The 17,455-nt window shown below is 52.8% G+C and overlaps 5 protein-coding genes across 5 annotated transcripts; 4 read left to right on the top strand and 1 right to left on the bottom strand.

Moving 5' to 3' along the window:
• Positions 1–113: 113 nt before the first annotated feature.
• BDP81DRAFT_428224 (Sec63 Brl domain-containing protein) lies at positions 114–7,148 on the top strand. The gene is made up of 2 exons (XM_060590408.1): positions 114–6,431; positions 6,489–7,148. Exons 1-2 carry the CDS (start codon positions 346–348, stop codon positions 7,018–7,020), a joined length of 6,618 nt encoding a protein of 2,205 aa, XP_060445343.1. The 5' UTR covers positions 114–345; the 3' UTR covers positions 7,021–7,148.
• Positions 7,149–7,658: 510 nt separating this feature from the next.
• BDP81DRAFT_27530 (uncharacterized protein) lies at positions 7,659–10,257 on the top strand. The gene is made up of 6 exons (XM_060582961.1): positions 7,659–8,079; positions 8,168–8,660; positions 8,731–9,082; positions 9,134–9,358; positions 9,412–9,945; positions 9,998–10,257. The coding sequence occupies exons 1-6, from the start codon at positions 7,875–7,877 to the stop codon at positions 10,037–10,039; spliced, it is 1,851 nt and encodes a 616-aa protein (XP_060445342.1). The 5' UTR covers positions 7,659–7,874; the 3' UTR covers positions 10,040–10,257.
• Positions 10,258–10,863: 606 nt separating this feature from the next.
• Positions 10,864–13,458, top strand: BDP81DRAFT_428221 (origin recognition complex subunit; the record flags this gene model as incomplete). The annotated part of the gene is made up of 7 exons (XM_060590407.1): positions 10,864–10,914; positions 10,967–11,182; positions 11,240–11,313; positions 11,363–11,591; positions 11,647–11,786; positions 11,840–12,113; positions 12,163–13,458. The coding sequence occupies 7 exons, from the start codon at positions 10,864–10,866 to the stop codon at positions 13,300–13,302; spliced, it is 2,124 nt and encodes a 707-aa protein (XP_060445341.1). The 3' UTR covers positions 13,303–13,458.
• Positions 13,459–15,019: 1,561 nt separating this feature from the next.
• Positions 15,020–15,893, top strand: BDP81DRAFT_27503 (uncharacterized protein). The gene is made up of 2 exons (XM_060582960.1): positions 15,020–15,573; positions 15,654–15,893. Exons 1-2 carry the CDS (start codon positions 15,245–15,247, stop codon positions 15,775–15,777), a joined length of 453 nt encoding a protein of 150 aa, XP_060445340.1. The 5' UTR covers positions 15,020–15,244; the 3' UTR covers positions 15,778–15,893.
• Positions 15,894–16,208: 315 nt separating this feature from the next.
• Positions 16,209–17,078, bottom strand: BDP81DRAFT_394390 (pre protein translocase subunit Sec66; the record flags this gene model as incomplete). Its single annotated transcript, XM_060587952.1, has 3 exons — positions 16,209–16,499; positions 16,570–16,874; positions 16,973–17,078. The coding sequence occupies 3 exons, from the start codon at positions 17,076–17,078 to the stop codon at positions 16,209–16,211; spliced, it is 702 nt and encodes a 233-aa protein (XP_060445339.1).
• Between the last annotated feature and the right edge of the window lie 377 nt (positions 17,079–17,455).

The raw sequence follows: 17,455 nt of genomic DNA, 5'->3' as shown, positions 1-17,455 counted from the left end.
GTGCCGCTAACGCGTTTACCGCTTAGCGCCGTCTCCCGGGTTTTGCCATTGCAACCAGCAGATGAAATTTGTTCCGCGCGACAGGCGTCGAGACATCTATTACACGCCTCCGCCCACCTTAGCCACATCGCGATACTTTTCTCATTGAGTCACTTGAACTTCGGGAACATACCAAATCGATACTGTAATATTGGACGAATCATCAATTTCAAGGTCAACACGGCGTTATAAAAGGAACAAAGACACAGCGCGAGCCGCTCGCTGCTGTCGATCGACAAGCTCCTGCACGAATTCGATCAACCGGCGCAAACGAGACTACACGATACCCTCCAATCCATCGCCAAAATGTCGAACCAGGACCAACACCGCGATGTGTCCCAGTACAAGTACTCGGCCATGTCCAACCTGGTCCTCCAGGCGGACCGTCGTTTTGTTTCAAGACGAAATGACGAGGCCACAGGCGATCCCGAGTCTCTCGCTGGAAAGCTGAGCATTCGTGACATGGGAGCTCGCGTCGCTCGCGAAACCGCACCGAAACAAAAGAAGTCGACTGGTCTCACCGGCGTGGAACGTGGTAGCTTACAGGAGGGCGAGGACGTACTCGCACGTGAGCAGAAGAAGAAGAAGGGCGAAAAGGCACAACCGAGAGGCGCTGGTGTCCTGGGAAGTGGCGACCTATTCGTCGAGGGCATCCGATACCGCCCGCGCACACCGGCAACACGCGCGACGTTCGAATTGATACTGAAGATCGTTTCCGACAATCTCGGTGATGTCCCCCAAACTGCCGTCATCAGCGCCGCCGACGTGACTTTGGAGTTTTTGAAGGACGACGACTTGAAAGACACAGAGAAAAAGAGGGAAATCGATGATCTTTTGGGTGTTTCAATGAGCGCCAAGGAATTCAACGAGCTCGTGAATCTCGGAAAGAAGGTCACAGACTACGATGCGCAAGACGAGGACGAAGACATGGACGACAATGCAGACGATGCCGACGGAGCTGAATTAGACGAAAGACAGGGTGTCGCAGTCGTTTTCGAAGACTCCGATGACGAAGAAGGAGGCATTGTGAATGAAGTCAGGGAAGAGTCCTCCGAGGACGAGGAGGCGGATGAGGACGAGGACGAACCTGCCAAAGACGCGAACGATGCGATGGACATGGAAGACGACGCCATGGTCATTGACTCAGCCCCTCGGAAGCAAGCACAGGAATCAAAGCAGGCAAAGAGTGTCTCTGCTCGAGATATCGATGCATTCTGGCTGCAGCGACAGATCGGAAAGCTGTATGCTGATTCCCACGAACAACACGACAAGACTACCGACGCATTGCGCATTCTTTCCGGCGAGCCTGATGAGCAGGGTGGAGAGGACAAGTCACTTAGAGAGATCGAAAACGACCTCATGGAGCTCTTCGACTACGAGCATCACGAATTAGTCCAACTCCTTATCGAGAACAGGGAAAAGGTGGTTTGGCTCACTCGTCATTCAAGGGCTGAGACGGACGAACAGCGAGCTGTGGTGGAGCGCGAAATGGCTTCGGAAGGTCTTCAGTGGATCCTCAACGAGAAGTTTGGAAAGAAGGGCGATGACCAAAAGGGACGCAAGATGGAAATCAAAATGGACCTTGACGCCCCATCATCACTCAAAAATGCTCCTCCCGCAGAAGACGACCGACCTCAAGGATTGGTGGGTGGCTTGCAACCCCGCAAGCTCATCAACCTGGAGAACTTGGTGTTTGACCAGGGCAACCACCTCATGAGCAACCCAAAGGTTAGGTTGCCAGAGGGCTCGACGAAACGAACTTTCAAGGGCTACGAGGAAATCCACGTCCCCCCACCCAAGAAGCGCAGCGATGCCAGCGACACACTCGTTCCCATTACCGAAATGCCAGAATGGTCCCGCTTGCCCTTCGGTACCACCAAATCTCTCAACAAAATCCAGTCGAAGTGTTATCCAACAGCCTTCGGTGACGATGGCAACATGCTCATCTGTGCCCCCACTGGTAGTGGAAAGACGAACGTGGCGATGCTTACCATCCTTCGAGAAATCGGCAAGAACCGGAACCCTGAGACTGGCGACATCGAACTGGATAACTTTAAAATCGTGTACATTGCGCCCTTGAAGGCGTTGGTGCAGGAGCAAGTTGGCAACTTTGGAAAACGACTTGAGCCATACGGCGTCAAAGTCTCTGAGTTGACTGGTGACCGACAGCTTACCAAGGCGCAAATCGCCGAGACCCAGATTATTGTCACTACTCCCGAGAAGTGGGACGTCATTACGAGAAAGGCTACCGATCTCTCCTACACGAACCTAGTGCGCTTGGTTATCATCGACGAGATCCATTTGCTCCATGACGACCGTGGACCTGTTCTGGAGAGCATCGTCAGCAGAACCATCAGAAAGACTGAGCAGACTGGCGAGCCCGTCCGTCTGGTTGGCTTGTCTGCAACACTGCCAAACTACAAGGATGTTGCCAGCTTCTTGCGTGTGGACATCAGCACTGGTCTCTTCCATTTCGACGGCAGTTTCCGTCCTTGCCCCTTGCGCCAGGAATTCATTGGCGTCACGGATCGCAAGGCCATCAAGCAGCTGAAAACGATGAACGATGTCACGTACAACAAGGTCATCGAGCACGTAGGAGCGAAGGGAAACCAAATGCTCATTTTCGTCCATTCAAGGAAGGAGACTGCCAAGACTGCGCGCTACATTCGTGACAAGGCTCTGGAAATGGATACTATCAACCAGATTCTTCGTCATGATGCAGGAAGTCGCGAGGTTCTCAACGAAGCGGCCAGTCAAGCCACCGACAAGGATCTCAAGGACATCCTGCCTTACGGTTTCGGCATTCACCATGCTGGTATGAATCGTATCGATCGTACAGATGTTGAGGACCTCTTCGCCCGCGGTGCTATTCAAGTTCTTGTCTGTACCGCGACACTTGCCTGGGGTGTCAACTTGCCAGCGCATACCGTCATTATCAAAGGCACTTCCGTGTACTCTCCAGAGAAGGGTAGCTGGGTTGAGCTCAGCCCTCAAGACGTCCTGCAGATGCTTGGCCGCGCCGGTCGTCCACAATACGACACATACGGCGAGGGCATCATCATCACGACTCAGAACGAGATACAGTACTACTTGTCACTCCTCAATCAGCAATTACCAATCGAGAGTCAGTTCGTCAGCAAGCTCGTGGACAACTTGAATGCCGAGATTGTACTCGGCAACGTCCGCAGTAGAGACGAGGGTGTCGAATGGCTTGGCTACACCTACTTGTTCGTCCGTATGCTACGTTCACCCGGTCTCTACCAAGTTGGCGCGGAGTACGAAGATGATGAGGCTCTGGAACAAAAACGAGTCGATCTGATTCATTCCGCCGCTTCAGTATTGAGGAAGTCAAATCTTATCAAGTACGACCAGAAGACCGGTAAGCTCCAGTCAACCGAGTTGGGCCGCATCGCTTCCCACTACTATATCACGCACGGCTCTATGGAGACTTACAACAACTTGATTCAACCCTCGATCACGACCATTGAGCTGTTCAGAGTCTTTTCCCTGAGTGCAGAGTTCAAGTACATCCCTGTCCGCCAGGATGAAAAGCTTGAACTTGCCAAGTTGCTGGGCAGAGTTCCTATCCCAGTCAAGGAGAGCATCGAAGAGCCTCACGCGAAGATTAATGTGTTGCTGCAAGCCTACATCTCACGACTCAAGTTGGATGGCCTCGCCCTTATGGCTGACATGGTCTACGTTACTCAATCCGCTGGTCGTATTCTCCGAGCCATCTTCGAAATCACCATGAAGAAGGGATGGGCGTCTGTGGCCAAGACCGCCTTGGATCTTTGCAAGATGGCAGAGAAGCGCATGTGGCCAACCATGTCTCCACTTCGACAATTCCCCAACTGCCCCAGAGACATCGTGCAGAAGTCGGAGAGAATCGAAGTGTCTTGGAGCAACTACTTTGACCTTGACCCCCCTCGGATGGGAGAACTGCTTGGCATGCCCAAGGCAGGCAGAACTGTCTGCGGCTTGGTTGCCAAATTCCCCAGGGTCGAGGTTCAGGCTCAAGTTCAGCCATTGACAAGATCTATGCTCCGAGTAGAGCTGAGCATTGCACCCAACTTTGAGTGGGATGTCGAGATTCACGGCCCGGCGGAAAGTTTCTGGATCTTCGTCGAGGATTGTGACGGAGAGGATATCCTCTTCAGTGACCAATTCTTGTTGCGCAAGGAGTACGCCGAGTCCGAGTCGAATGAGCACATTGTCGACTTCACCGTGCCCATCACGGAGCCAATGCCCCCGAATTACTTCATCTCAGTTGTCTCTGATCGCTGGATGCATTCTGAAACGAGGTTGCCCGTATCATTCCACAAGCTGATCCTTCCCGAGAGGTTCCCTCCTCACACCGAGCTTCTTGAGCTTCAGCCTTTGCCTGTAGTGGCGTTGAAGGCCAAGGAGTATGCCAAGTTGTATCCTGACTGGGACCACTTCAACCGCATCCAGACGCAAACCTTCAATTCGCTATACAACACCGACCAGAACGTTTTCGTGGGTGCGCCGACGGGGAGTGGCAAGACAGTATGTGCAGAGTTTTCTTTACTGCGGCACTGGTCAAAAGCAGATGCTGGACGTGCAGTCTATATTGCTCCATTCCAAGAGCTGATCGACTCACGCCTTGACGACTGGCAGAAGAGACTTGGCGGTCTCCGGGGCGGAAAGACCATTGAGAAGCTCACGGGAGAAACTACTACCGACTTGAAGATTTTGGAGCGCAGCGACCTGATTCTTGCGACTCCTATCCAGTGGGATGTGTTGTCCCGCCAGTGGAAGCGCAGGAAGAATGTTTCCACTGTCGAGCTCTTCATTGCAGACGAGGTTCATCTGCTCGGCAACAACATGGGATATGTCTACGAAATCATCATTTCGCGAATGCACTACATCCGAACCCAAACTGAGCTGCCGATGAGAATCATCGCGCTTGGTGTTTCCCTTGCTAATGCCCGCGACCTCGGCGAGTGGATTGACGCGAAGAAGCACGATATTTACAACTTCAGCCCGCACGTCCGCCCGGTACCCCTCGAACTCCACATCCAGTCTTACACCAACCCTCACTTCCCTTCGCTTATGCTGTCCATGGCGAAGCCGACATACTTGGCCATCACCCAGATGTCCGCTGACAAGCCCTCTATCGTGTTCGTGCCGAGTCGGAAGCAAACACGAGCGACCACGCGTGATCTGCTGACAGCCGCCTTCATGGATGATGACGAAGGTCGTTTCCTACACGCTGAGGTTGAGCAGATGCGCCCCCTTCTTGATCGCATCTCCGAGGAAGCGCTCGCCGAGTCTCTTTCTCACGGCGTGGGATACTACCACGAGGCTTTGAGTCAGAGTGACAAGCGCATCGTCAAGCACTTGTACGAGCACGGAGCTATACAAGTGCTTGTTGCTTCCCGTGACGTTTGCTGGGAGCTCAACAGTACTGCTCACCTTGTCATTGTCATGGGCACGCAATACTTCGAGGGCCGTGAGCATCGCTATGTCGATTATTCCCTGAGCGAAGTCTTGCATATGTTCGGCAAGGCACTCCGACCTTCGAAGGACGGCAGAGGCCGAGGTGTTCTCATGCTTCCGTCAGCGAAGAGAGAATTCTACAAGAAGTTCTTGAACGAGGCTCTGCCTGTCGAGTCACACCTTCACAACTACCTTCACGATGCCTTTGTCACCGAAATTAGCACGAAGATGATTGAGTCTGGTGACGATGCTATCAACTGGACGACGTTCACCTACTTCTACAGACGTCTCCTGGCTAATCCCAGCTTCTACAGCTTGACCAGCACTACTCAGGATGGTCTCAGTGACTACATGTCTGACCTCATCCAGACCACCCTGCAGGAGCTGAGCGACTCCAAGATCATTGAGCTTGACGAAGACGACGGCTCAGTCGCGCCGCAGAATGCGGCCATGATTGCGGCATACTACAACATCTCTTACATCACTATGCAGACGTTCCTCTTGTCTCTGGGCGCCAAGACCAAGCTCAAGGGCGTCCTGGAAATCATCACATCGGCTACTGAATTCGAAGCCATCCAGATCAGGAGGCACGAGGAAGGCATCCTCCGCCGGATCTACGACCGTATTCCCGTCAAGATGGCAGAGCCTGTGTACGACTCGGCGCATTTCAAAGCCTTTGTCCTCCTGCAAGCACATTTCTCGCGAATGCAGCTGCCGATTGATTTGGCCAAGGATCAAGAAGTCATCATTTCCAAGGTCCTCAGTCTCCTGAGTGCAACGGTCGATATTCTCTCGTCTGACGGTCACATCAACGCCATGAACGCCATGGAAATGTCGCAGATGGTTGTGCAGGCAATGTGGGATCGCGATAGCCCCTTGAAGCAGATTCCTCACTTTACACCTGAGGTTGTGAAGGTGGCGAACGAATTTGGGTATGTACCACTTTCTGCAGTGTTGGTTTGCAAAGCTAACATCGAATCCTCTCACAGCGTCAAGGATATTTTCGACTTCATGGAAGCCATGAACCCCGAAGAGAACCCGGATTACGCCAAGTTGGTCAAGCGTCTCGGCCTCTCGCAGAAGCAGCTGGGTGAGGCTGCCGCTTTCACCAATGACAAATACCCCGACATTGAGCTTGAACACAGTGTCTCGGATGAGGACGATATCAGAGCCAATGAGCCTGCGTATCTTAGTGTGCAGATTCAACGACAAGTGGAGGAGGATGAAGAGTTTGACCCGACTGTGCACGCGCCGTTCTACCCAGCCAAGAAGTTGGAGAACTGGTGGCTTGTGGTTGGGGAGCAGACGACGAAGAACTTGCTTGCCATCAAGCGTGTCACGATCGGACGTGAGCTCAAGGTCAAGGTTGAGTTTACGGTGCCAACAGCTGGTAAGCATGACCTGAAGCTATTCCTAATGAGCGACAGCTACGTAGGAGTGGATCAAGAGCGCGAATTTTCCATTACGGCTGCGGAGGGTATGGACGTGGACGACAGCGACGAGGAAGAGGACGAGGATTAGACGGCTCGGCAGATGGCAGAACCATCTCGTCCGTACAATATCGCAATGTGTACTATATCGATCGAGAGAGGAGTTCGAGGTAATAGACAATTTTGGTCACATTCGGTTCTTCGCTCTTGTCAGCAATCATCTACAGGCGGTTCTTGTCCTCTTTCGACAGGGTTGAGTGGCCTGAAGTCCCGTTGCGCAGACAGTGTGCGGTGTGACAGTGGTTGCGGTGGTGCCTCAGCGGCCAAGGCGGCATAGGAACCTGGTGAATGGCCGTGATTGATAACCTATCTCAAGTGGGAAAGGCACAATCAAAGTCAAGGGCGCATTTTGATCTCTTTTTCTTCAATGAATCTCGAGAGGCAATGTTACCTGGTCGCGGTGCATCTATATAGGAGGCGTTATACAGGGGTCAAAGTGATATTGAAGTGAAGGAAGCGTGGCTGAGTCGAGGCAGCGGACGTTCGGTGGGCTGGGCATTGACCGGGCCACGTCCACGCTCCTCTCACAGGCGTCGCGCAACTGAGACTCCGCGATTTAACTCGTCCCTTGGTGGATCAGCGCTAGTCACGTGTCTCCGCCGTCATCCGCGTCCAACTCCAAGAGTTTCTGCGTTCATCTTTTTCCAGACCATTGCCTTTTTCTGCCACCACAACACGGGGAGCTCCCAATCGCGCCCATCATCCTTCCTGCAGCCAGATTATCTTCTACCATCATCGCGACAACAAAAATCACGAACCGCGCGTATCACGACGCGTGTTTCTTCCTTTGATCCATCGCCATTAGTCTTTGGCGTCGCGACTTGCCTATTTACCCCATCCATACCCTTGCAACCCAGCTTCCAAGCTATCGCCACATCACCGACCATGTCTGACGAGCCGACTACCAGCGGTCAATCCGCACCTGCCGCGACTGAGGAGGTGGAGAAGAAGGTTGAGGGAACCTCTCCTGCTGCTGAAGCTTCTGAGGCGCCCGCGACTGCTGCCAGCGACGCGAAACCATCCGAGTCTGAGGCAGCTGCCAAGGAGACCACCGAGGAGGCGCAGAAGGAGGACTCCAAGAATCAGGATTGTAAGTCCCTTCCCTGTCGCAACACAACCCCAGCACCAGCACTTGCATACTCAATTGGCCATCTTGCTGACGCATTGCTTGACAACAGCTGAGACCAAAGACGCGGAATCATCCGGCAAGACAGACGAACCATCCAAGGACGAGGACGCGGACGTCGAGATGAAGGACGCGACAGATGGAGCTGAGGCGAAGGAGGCATCTGACCCCGTCGCCGATGATGCTGAGCAAGCGCTCGCTGCTGACGCGGACGCCGCTGATGCGACAGCTGATAAGTCCAAGTCGCGTCGGAGATCGTCCGGTATTCCGGAACACAAGGGCAAGAAGCTTAGCAAGAAGGCATCCAAGGCGAAGTTCTTCAACACCAATGCGCAACCTGGCGACCACTTTCTCGTCAAGCTCAAGGGATACCCTCAATGGCCCGTCATTGTCTGCGACGAGGAAATGCTCCCCGAGACCCTGCTCAAGAGCCGTCCGGTCACGGCGAAGCGTGCCGACGGCACGTATCGCGAAGATTTTGCGGATGGTGGCAAGCGTCAAAATGACCGCACATTCCCCGTCATGTACCTCCGGACAAACGAATTGTAAGTCAATTGATGACGCAAGCTCCCGAACCGATCAAAAGACTTTCGATGCTAACTCGTATTTGTTAAGCGGTTGGGTACCAAACTCTGCTCTCCAGGAGCTGAACTCCGAAAAGGCGACCGAGCTCCTCACCGACAAAGTCAAGAAGGTCGAGCTGCGTGATGCTTTCGAGCTCGCCATTGAGCAACACCCGCTTGATTACTACAAGGACGAGCTTCAGAAATACCAAGATGAACTGGCTCAAAAGCAGGCCGCCAAGGATGCCAGAGAGGCCGCGAAGAAGAACAAGAAGAAGACCCCTGCAGTCATTTCGGACGATGATATCGACATGGCTGACGCCGCGGACGAGGAAGAGGAGATACCCGAACCCAAGGAGAAAACCAAGTCCAAGAAGAGAAAGGCCGACGAAGAAGCTATTAGCGTAAGTATCTGAAGGCATGGCAGACCTAGTCCCAAAACTGACTTTCTACAGACTCCGGCACGGACTGATTCTGCCAAGAAGCCCAAGATCAAGCTGAACACATCCTCAACTCCTAAGACGACGAACGGAACAGCTACACCAAAGTCGGCTAAAGAGTCAGCCGCTAAGCCTGCGAAGTCCAAATCATCAAAGAAGGATGGTGCCGAGAAGAAGGCGGAGAAGGAAGTTCCTAAGGAGCCTGAACTTACCGCTGAAGAGAAGCACCAACGCAAGGAGGCAAGTAAAGATAATGACATGGCTCTCGGCCCCTATGCTAACATACACGACAGAAGGAGGTTCTCTTCTTGCGCCACAAACTTCAGAAGGGCTTGCTCACCAGAGATCAAGAGCCCAAGGAGGAAGAGATGAAGATGATGTCAGACTACATTACTAAGCTTGAGAGCTTCCCAGACCTTGAGGTCTCGATTATCCGGGCGACCAAGATCAACAAGGTCCTCAAGGCTATCCTGAAGCTTGATTCTATTCCCAAGGAAGAGGAGTTCAACTTCAAGAGTCGTTCGCAGACGCTCCTTGACAAGTGGACCAAGATTCTCAGCGGTGGCGATGCAGGTGCCGCGCCCGCTGCGTCCGCAACTCCGGCTCCCACCAACGGTGTAAATGGCACCTCTGGAAAGACTGAGGAGAAGAAGGAGACTTCTGCTGCTCCCAACGGTGCTAAAGAGGAGAGCAAGGAAGCTGAAAAGTCCGAGGAGTCTGAGAAGCAGGCCGAAAAGGAGGCAAGTGCCAAGAAGTCCGAGGAGCCTGAAAAGGCAGAAGAAAAGCCCGAAGAGGCCGAGAAGGCCGCTGAAGAGCCCAGTGAGAAGGTACGTGGAAGTGTCTCATGAACAAGGTGACATGACCTAACCAAATTCGTAGGAGGCATCTGCGGCCCCGGAAACGGATGAGGCTAAGGCTTAAGGAACCCGATCACGTTCCCGAAAATCTCGAAAGTAAAGACATGGCCCAGCCGACTGTGGACGTCTCGGGCCATTTGGGCCTGGGCTCTTGCGTTTCCTGGCGTATACGGTTTCTCTCAAATCGCAAAAGCGATCTTAACTTGGTTTCAGTGTAAAATTACTTGTTCCCGTGTTTCTAAGCGGTGCAGCTGGGAATCGTTAGACGACAAGCAACTGCGGCAGTGCCGATCTCAGGCGGCATGCATCGTCTTCGTCCAGTGAAGCGGGTTCATTGTACAAAGGGGTGAAGGCGCCCCCAAGGGAGAGGTATCCAGCTCAGAAAGGACAGTCTTGGTATCCACGGATGCTCGCATTGCCCGCGGCGACCGCTTGTTTAGGTTATGATGATGGAGGTGTAGGATGGCAACAGCCTCAAGTTTTTGAGGTAGAATGAAGCTCACCTCAGGTCAATGGTTTGCGATGTTAGGAGGGCGAGAGGACTGGTAGTCACTAGTTTAACACGGCCTAGGAGAATTGGTTTAATGTCATTTATATGGAAATCCTCTAAAGAAGTGCTTGCGTACCGAAGCACTATCATCTGCCAGCTTTGAGGCATCCAAATGTGCCATGTCAGTGAGATGTCACCTTGGAGACGTGAGTGTCCCAAATTTTGGTACGCACTGTATGTGTCAGCGATTTTGCTTGGAAACATACAGTGCCCAAACTATGTGAGACTGTGAATGTCCGTGCTTTGAAGATGTAGGCGACGCGTGCCAGTGAGAAAAGCGCGACCTCCATTTCAACGACACATCTCCTCGCCGCACACCGTTCGTGACAACCCGCAAAATGAGTACTGAAGATGACCAAGAACCTCAATTCAGGCAGGAGGATCATCAGGCGAGTGATTCTGCTCCTTACATCCGCGGCTGATGCTGACATCTGTCCACAGGCCGCCTTCATCTTCCGGCCTCCTGGTGAGGAAGCTAGATTGGATCGACCCGCCAAACGGCGCCGTTTGTCCAACAAGGCTGTCGTCGAAAAAGCGAATATCGCAGCCTCTTCGTCATTTGTGCCTTTATTGAATGGCGAGGAATTGCCCGAGTGCGTGGCGCTCCGTGAGAAGCAATTCCAGACAAGCTGGGACCATCTCGAATCCAAAGCCCAGGTAAGTAGAGCATCATGTCTAAAACTAGAGTCATACGCTGACTACGAAACTTAATAGGAGAAACTGCGTGATGCCAACTCCGCCACCCTAGATCAAGTGACTGCTTTCATTCGTGATCAGTCTGGTTCATCGTCAGTGAGCACGGCGCGGGGTTGACTTGCACTACTAATAGCATCACAGGAGTAAAATCCCGACTGCCTTTATCATCACCGGCCCGAACATCTCTTCTCAGGACCTATTGTTTGAGCAGTTATCTGAAACGCTCGAGGAGAACACGCGGAGCAAGTTTGTCAGACTCAAGTCATCAGAGGCGTCTAATCTGAAGGCTGCCCTCAAGAAGATCATTGAGGATGCCACATCTCGGGGATCTCTAGATGACGAGGACGTGGAAACCACATCCGGACAAGATGTGATTTTTCTTCCCTTCAGCTCGAACGATGCGACGAGAAGCTCACGAACGACAGGGCCGGAAGTATCTGAATTATGACCTCGAGGGTCTATACGCATTCTCAACGGCGCAGAAATGCGATCACATTTTTGTCTCATTCCAGGATAGCGAAGGATTCGACAGCGCTCTGCTCTCTGATTTGATCATACTCTTCAAGTGAGTCGCTATCACAATAGACTTCAGGAGCATTATTGACATCTTGAAACTAGCTCCTGGCGGCCCAAGATCCCTTTCACGCTCTTATTCGGCATCGCAACATCGGTAGAATTGTTGCAGGCGCGATTACTCAAATCAGCGTGCCAACATCTTTACGGTGCTCAGTTCGACGTTGTACAAACTGGAGCGATTTTGGAGCAGATCTTCAAGCCGACTATTGCGGGATCGGATGCTGCCCTAACTTTGGGAGAGAATTTACTGCAGAGTTTCGTGGAAAGGCAGCAAGACCAGGTCGCCAGCATTCAGTCGTTTATCGCATCAATCAAGGTAAGACTTCTGAAGTCATACGCTACAGTGGCCGGGCTGACAGTCATAGTATGCATACATGTGTCACTTTTATGCAAATCCGTTGAGCGTCTTTGCTGTGGAGGACGATGAAATGAATAGCGAATTTGTCCAGGACGAACACATCGAGTCGATCCGGTCGCTCCCTTCATTTCGGCGCGAGATTGAAAAGGCCGTTGAAGCGAAGGATCTGAGATTAGCGAGGTCTTTGTTGGAGGACGATGACATGCTGCGCGAAAAGATTTTCGACATTCCAGACAAAAAACGGGAATGGGTCACCCGCCTTCTCCGCTCGCTCAAGCTCGTCCAGGCAACGGGAGTCGTTCAAGATGACTTTTCCTCGATGTACATGAAAGCGGTGGCCGAGGGAATTTCCCCTTCGTCCGAGGGCTGGGACATTGTCGAAAGCATCAAGCGGATGCAACCGGATGACTTTGTCTCGATGCTGCAACGTGTTCAAGACGCCATGGCCAGCGGGGATGCCCAGCTGTGTCTCACCGGATGGGAGTCCGACGCCGGGGACCTCCCTTCTCTTGTAGACAGCCTTCTCCGCGACTCAAAGGAGCTGCTCGGCAGGGCGAAAGAGGACGGTAGCACCTTGCGGAGCGCCTACAGTGGCCACAGCCGAGTCCTTCGCACCACCGTTGTTGCGCAAAAGGTGCAGCTCAGCCACGATTCGGCAGCCCTTTCCGAAGACGATAAAGCCTTTACCAGAATCGCGGACCGTGTCGCGGAGCTATTCCAAGACGTCATACACTGCGAACCGGCCGCAGAAATCTTCCTGCACGAGACATGGCTCTACGATTCCAAGACACCGTACCGCGACGTTTTCGTCCCCCGACCCCAGGATGTCTTTGAGCGGAGCCTGAAGCGACCGCAAGACTATCTCGCGTGTTCGTGCTGCAGCACCGACGAGGGCATCTCGACAACGATGCCCGTCACGTCGCTGCTGTATCATCTGTATTTAGAGACGGGTAACCTCATCAACGTCGCAGATCTGTGGTCCGCCTTCTACGCCATGGTTTCCGGTGATACGGACGGCGAAGGGAACGCCGATGAGCGGGGGGCGCTGGTGTCCTTTTACCGGGGCCTGGCGGAGCTAAAAGCACTCGGCTTTGTCAAGATGAGCAGGAAGAAGACAGACCACATTGCCAAGCTCAAGTGGCTATAGGAGCTGAAAGGCTTGTCGACGACGGCCTGGGACTATGAAACGAGGCCGTGGTGTCATGTTGCACGTCAGACGCGTAGTTCCAGGAGAGATGTTACGGGGCTGGTGATGTTCTGTTTTGTTCAGTATCAGCAGGCAAAATTGATTATTTACCTTTACAGACCACTTTTCGCATGATCAAGCAGACGGATCCTGAGCCTATTTCGGAGGGGGGAAGGGTGTCTCTTTGAAGAAAATTTGTCATTGACTTGGTCTCTTTAGGGTCGAGAACAGTATTCTTCTGTCCTTGTCTTCAATAAACCTTGAACAAGGCCATTGTACGTTGACTTCTTTGTCTATTAGTCGCCCGGACCACCACGGAACCGACTGCTCAGCCACCCCTTCACAAATCCACGCTCCGTCCGCAGAACCGCTGAAAGCACGGCTATCCGATTTACCGGTCTCTGGCTCGGCCAAAAAGACTATGCTCAGAGGGAGGAGTGTGACAGAGTGGGAGGAGGAAGGGGAGGAGAGTAGGTAGAGGAAGTATGGCGAGGGAGAAAATGAGTGGAATGGGCGGATCTTGTCTCGGAACCTCCATATTCGGGGCGGAGCTGGCTTCTTGTTGCGGCCGGCACGCGACTCGTTTCTAGGCCGGCCGGACTGGAATTTCTCAGACATTTCAGAAGTGCGCGTAGGTAGCCCACCACCCTTCTGCCTTTCCGTCTCTGGTGTGTGTCTCTCCCCTTCCACCCCCTGTCGAGCTGTCACTTACCCGACCCTCTTCTCCCCCGCCATCCGCCATGTCTCATGCTGATAAAGAAGAGTCAAACCACCAAAACCGCCTGGACTTGTAAGTCCGAATAGAGCGAGAGAGAGAGAGAGAGAACCGGCAGTCTGGGTAGGGGGGCTTACTTTCCTACAAGCCCCCCAGGAGAGAAAGTAAACGCCGCTTACAACCTCGCCTGACCTTACCCAGGATGGCAAAATCTGGCCGTCAACGGACAAAGCAGTCGTGTCTCGCCTGACGTATTAGTCGCCCTGCCGCAGCCCCCCTTCCTCCTCCTTCTCGTTTTGACTTCGGGTCCCAGTCGGTCGGGTCGCCTTTGGTGGAGGAGTGGTCTGGATTTTCTCGTTGTGACGGTTTCTTTCCCGTCCTTGACCCTTTTTTCCTACTGTTCCAGCTGCTTGTGGTCTCCCCCCATTGACCCTTTCGGGGTTTGTTCTCGTTGTTTTTGTCTCTGATCAAGGTTGCTGTTCCGGATCAAAGAAAAAAAACATGTCGAGGAAAAAAGGGGGAACGGCGTGTGGGAGGGTCGAATCGGCTAGTGGCCTAGCCTCGTCCCTTTGGGTTCGGTTTGCTCGCGAACATACAAGAGAGGCAGTCTTCCGCTCCTCGGTTTGTAGATGCTTCATCATCGATCTCTTTCAGATTTCATTACCAACTTTCCTAACTATCTCGAGAATCTATAGAATCAACAAGGTTTTTTACACAAACACGCATTACTTCTTCTAATTCACTCTCCCATCTGTGCAGGCATAGATCTACTCTCCAAAAGCACAGAGCCTCTTTTTTCCATCTCCTATTCAAAGAAACCAAAAATAAGACGAGGAGAGAACGGCATCAAAGCTGAAAGACGCCACAGTCTGTTCCCACGGAGATCGTCATTTTATATTTCTCAAAACATTCTACTTATCACTTTTCTTTCTGCTGAGATCCCATCTCATCACCTTAATCACTACTACAAAACCACTTTTTTTTTCTGATCGTTGCCATCGAACCGTGCTGCCGGTACCTTGATATCCGTAATACTCTTTTTTCCAAAACAGAGAGTCACAGCACTTAAGACAAGTCAATCTCTGAAGACGAACCGCATACCCCGGAAGAGCTTGACAGGAGGATAAAGGGATTGGAGAGCGCAAGAGGAACCACAGAACTCAAGGGCAAAAAAGAAAACAGAAAAAGATGGCAACCAGACACCACCACACCACCAGCGGCGGAATCGGCAACCGACGAGCGTCCCGCAATGCGGCCTTCCAGGAAAAGATGCGCCAGATGCGTCTCCCGCTGGCCCCCCTCGTCCAAATGTCGACGGGCGCCGTCCACCCGGCCTTCCCCGCGACGCTGCTCAACTTTTGGCTCCTCACCGAGGACCAGCTCGACGACCTGGCGCGCTTCTACCACCAGCGCAACCCCTCGCCCTGGTCCGGACAGTACCCCTGCCCCATCACCTGGCAGTCGGGCCTCACCCTCGAGGAGAAGCGCAGGAAGATTGGCAAGTTTATCGGTCTTAGGTACGTTTTTTCAAGAGAATACCGGCTGCTTTGCATGTGTGTATAAGTGGAACCATGGACTAACGTATTGCGCGTAACAGAGGCTGTGAGACTCCCATTCGGATACGCATCAAGACTGAGGAGCAAATCATAGAGGAGGCGCGGCAGGCGAGATTAGCGGAGGACGATGAGGCTCTGAGAAGAAAGATGCCGTGGTACTCATGATCTTCGAGACCGCGAGGGTTGCCATTTGATGTTTTGGGTTCATCCTTCTTCTCGATTTTCTTGCTTTCTTGCATGGCATTGCGTTGATATCACAGGGCATTTTCAGGCGTTGGTGGCACAGCTTTCTTCCACATAGAAATAGACCCCCTTTGGACTCATGTCTGGGAAAAAGAAGGGTCAATCAAGATAGTTTAGAGACCCTCAATCAATTCATGATGCAAAACATGCCGACTATGACCCTGAACGCCTAAAAACCTTGAAGCCGTTGAATGCTCTTTTTCCATACACCGGGGGGGGGATGAGGTATCTAATGACAATGTGGACGGTGCGGGGCGCTGAGGCGCATATCGATATGTGGACGGGACGATGAACGCATGATGCGTGAATGGGTGAATACGTGGTACTGTAGAGAAGAAACGGGTGCGTGTCGCTCATTTCTTGCCCTTCTTCTTCTTGGAAGGCGTGCTGGTGGTAGAGGCGGTAGAGTCAACGAGAACGGCGTCGCCGTCAACACTAGGCGGGGCGGTTGAGCTCTTCTCGGACTCGTCGAGCTCCTTCATGAACTCGGTCTGGATAGTCGATCTGCGCTTATCCCACCACGCCTTCTCCTGCTCGACGGTGTTTTGAACCTCCTCGAGGCGGTTCCGCACGATGGTGTTGGCGGCAATTTCGTTAGCGGACTGGAAGATGGACTGACCCCAGTTGGGGGCGAGGGCGTTGGCCTGGGTATTATGTTAGTACACACTCTCCTCGTTTGGCCAGAGTACCAGGCTCTGTAGCAGGTGTACGGACCTCCATCACGACGTCGCGCAGCTCATCCTCCATCTCCTTCTCTGCGCGCTGGAAGCGCTGCCACAGATCATCACCGACGCTTCCCCGCTGCAACAACGTGCTGCAGGCCTGCTTGGCGGAACGGATTTGGACCAGACGGTGGATATCCTCAACGGCGCGGCGGAGGAGGGCGGCTTTGATGACGGTGGAGGGGATCTTGGGGGTCTTCTCGGCGCCCTCTTCCGGAGATTCGAGGTGCAGCAGCGACAGGTAGATGTTGCGCTGCAGATGGGGGCCGAACCAAGGAGCAAGGTTGGCGCTCTGAGCTGTAGCAATGAAAGAGTCTTGGTCAGTATTCTCATTCTTTCGAGCGACTGTTGGCATCGCGGACTGCTTTGGCGCGAAAGAGGTGGGTAGGACTTACTGGCTTTGCGCTTTCTGTAAATCGTGGAAAAGGTCATGAAGACGCCGCCGAGGACCGTAAGGTAGGCGAAAGGGAGCACAAGGCTCATCCAGTCAACATCGAACATAGCTGCGGTTTATTGTGCGCTCGTAAGGATCGTGGTGGGAAAGTAAAGAGTATGAACGAAGGACAATGAATTTGTGGTTGCAGGCGATTTGTCGTTGGTGTTGATGAAGCGTGTCCAGTACTGTACCCAAGTGACAGGACAGCTTGCCGGTCGCATTGGACACTTTTTTGGCCGCCCACTATAAGTCAAAGGCTGTCCCGCTGCTTTACTACAGGCTCGACCTGAGCCCTTGCACCTTGGATTTTATGGCCCGAGTAATGATTAGAAGAATTCGATTGATTGCGAACTGACAATAGAATGAATCAAAGAGAAGTTCTACGTTCGAATCTTCAACGAAATGAGTATATCTTCCCTTTTCCATGGTCCTTTTGCATGCT

The sequence above is a fragment of the Colletotrichum phormii genome (assembly GCF_030913505.1).
Source record: "Colletotrichum phormii strain CBS 102054 chromosome Unknown BDP81scaffold_10, whole genome shotgun sequence".
NCBI classification, from domain to species: Eukaryota; Fungi; Ascomycota; class Sordariomycetes; order Glomerellales; family Glomerellaceae; genus Colletotrichum; species Colletotrichum phormii.
Note: the sequence above shows the minus strand (reverse complement) of the source record. Positions and strands in the feature narration are given on the sequence as shown.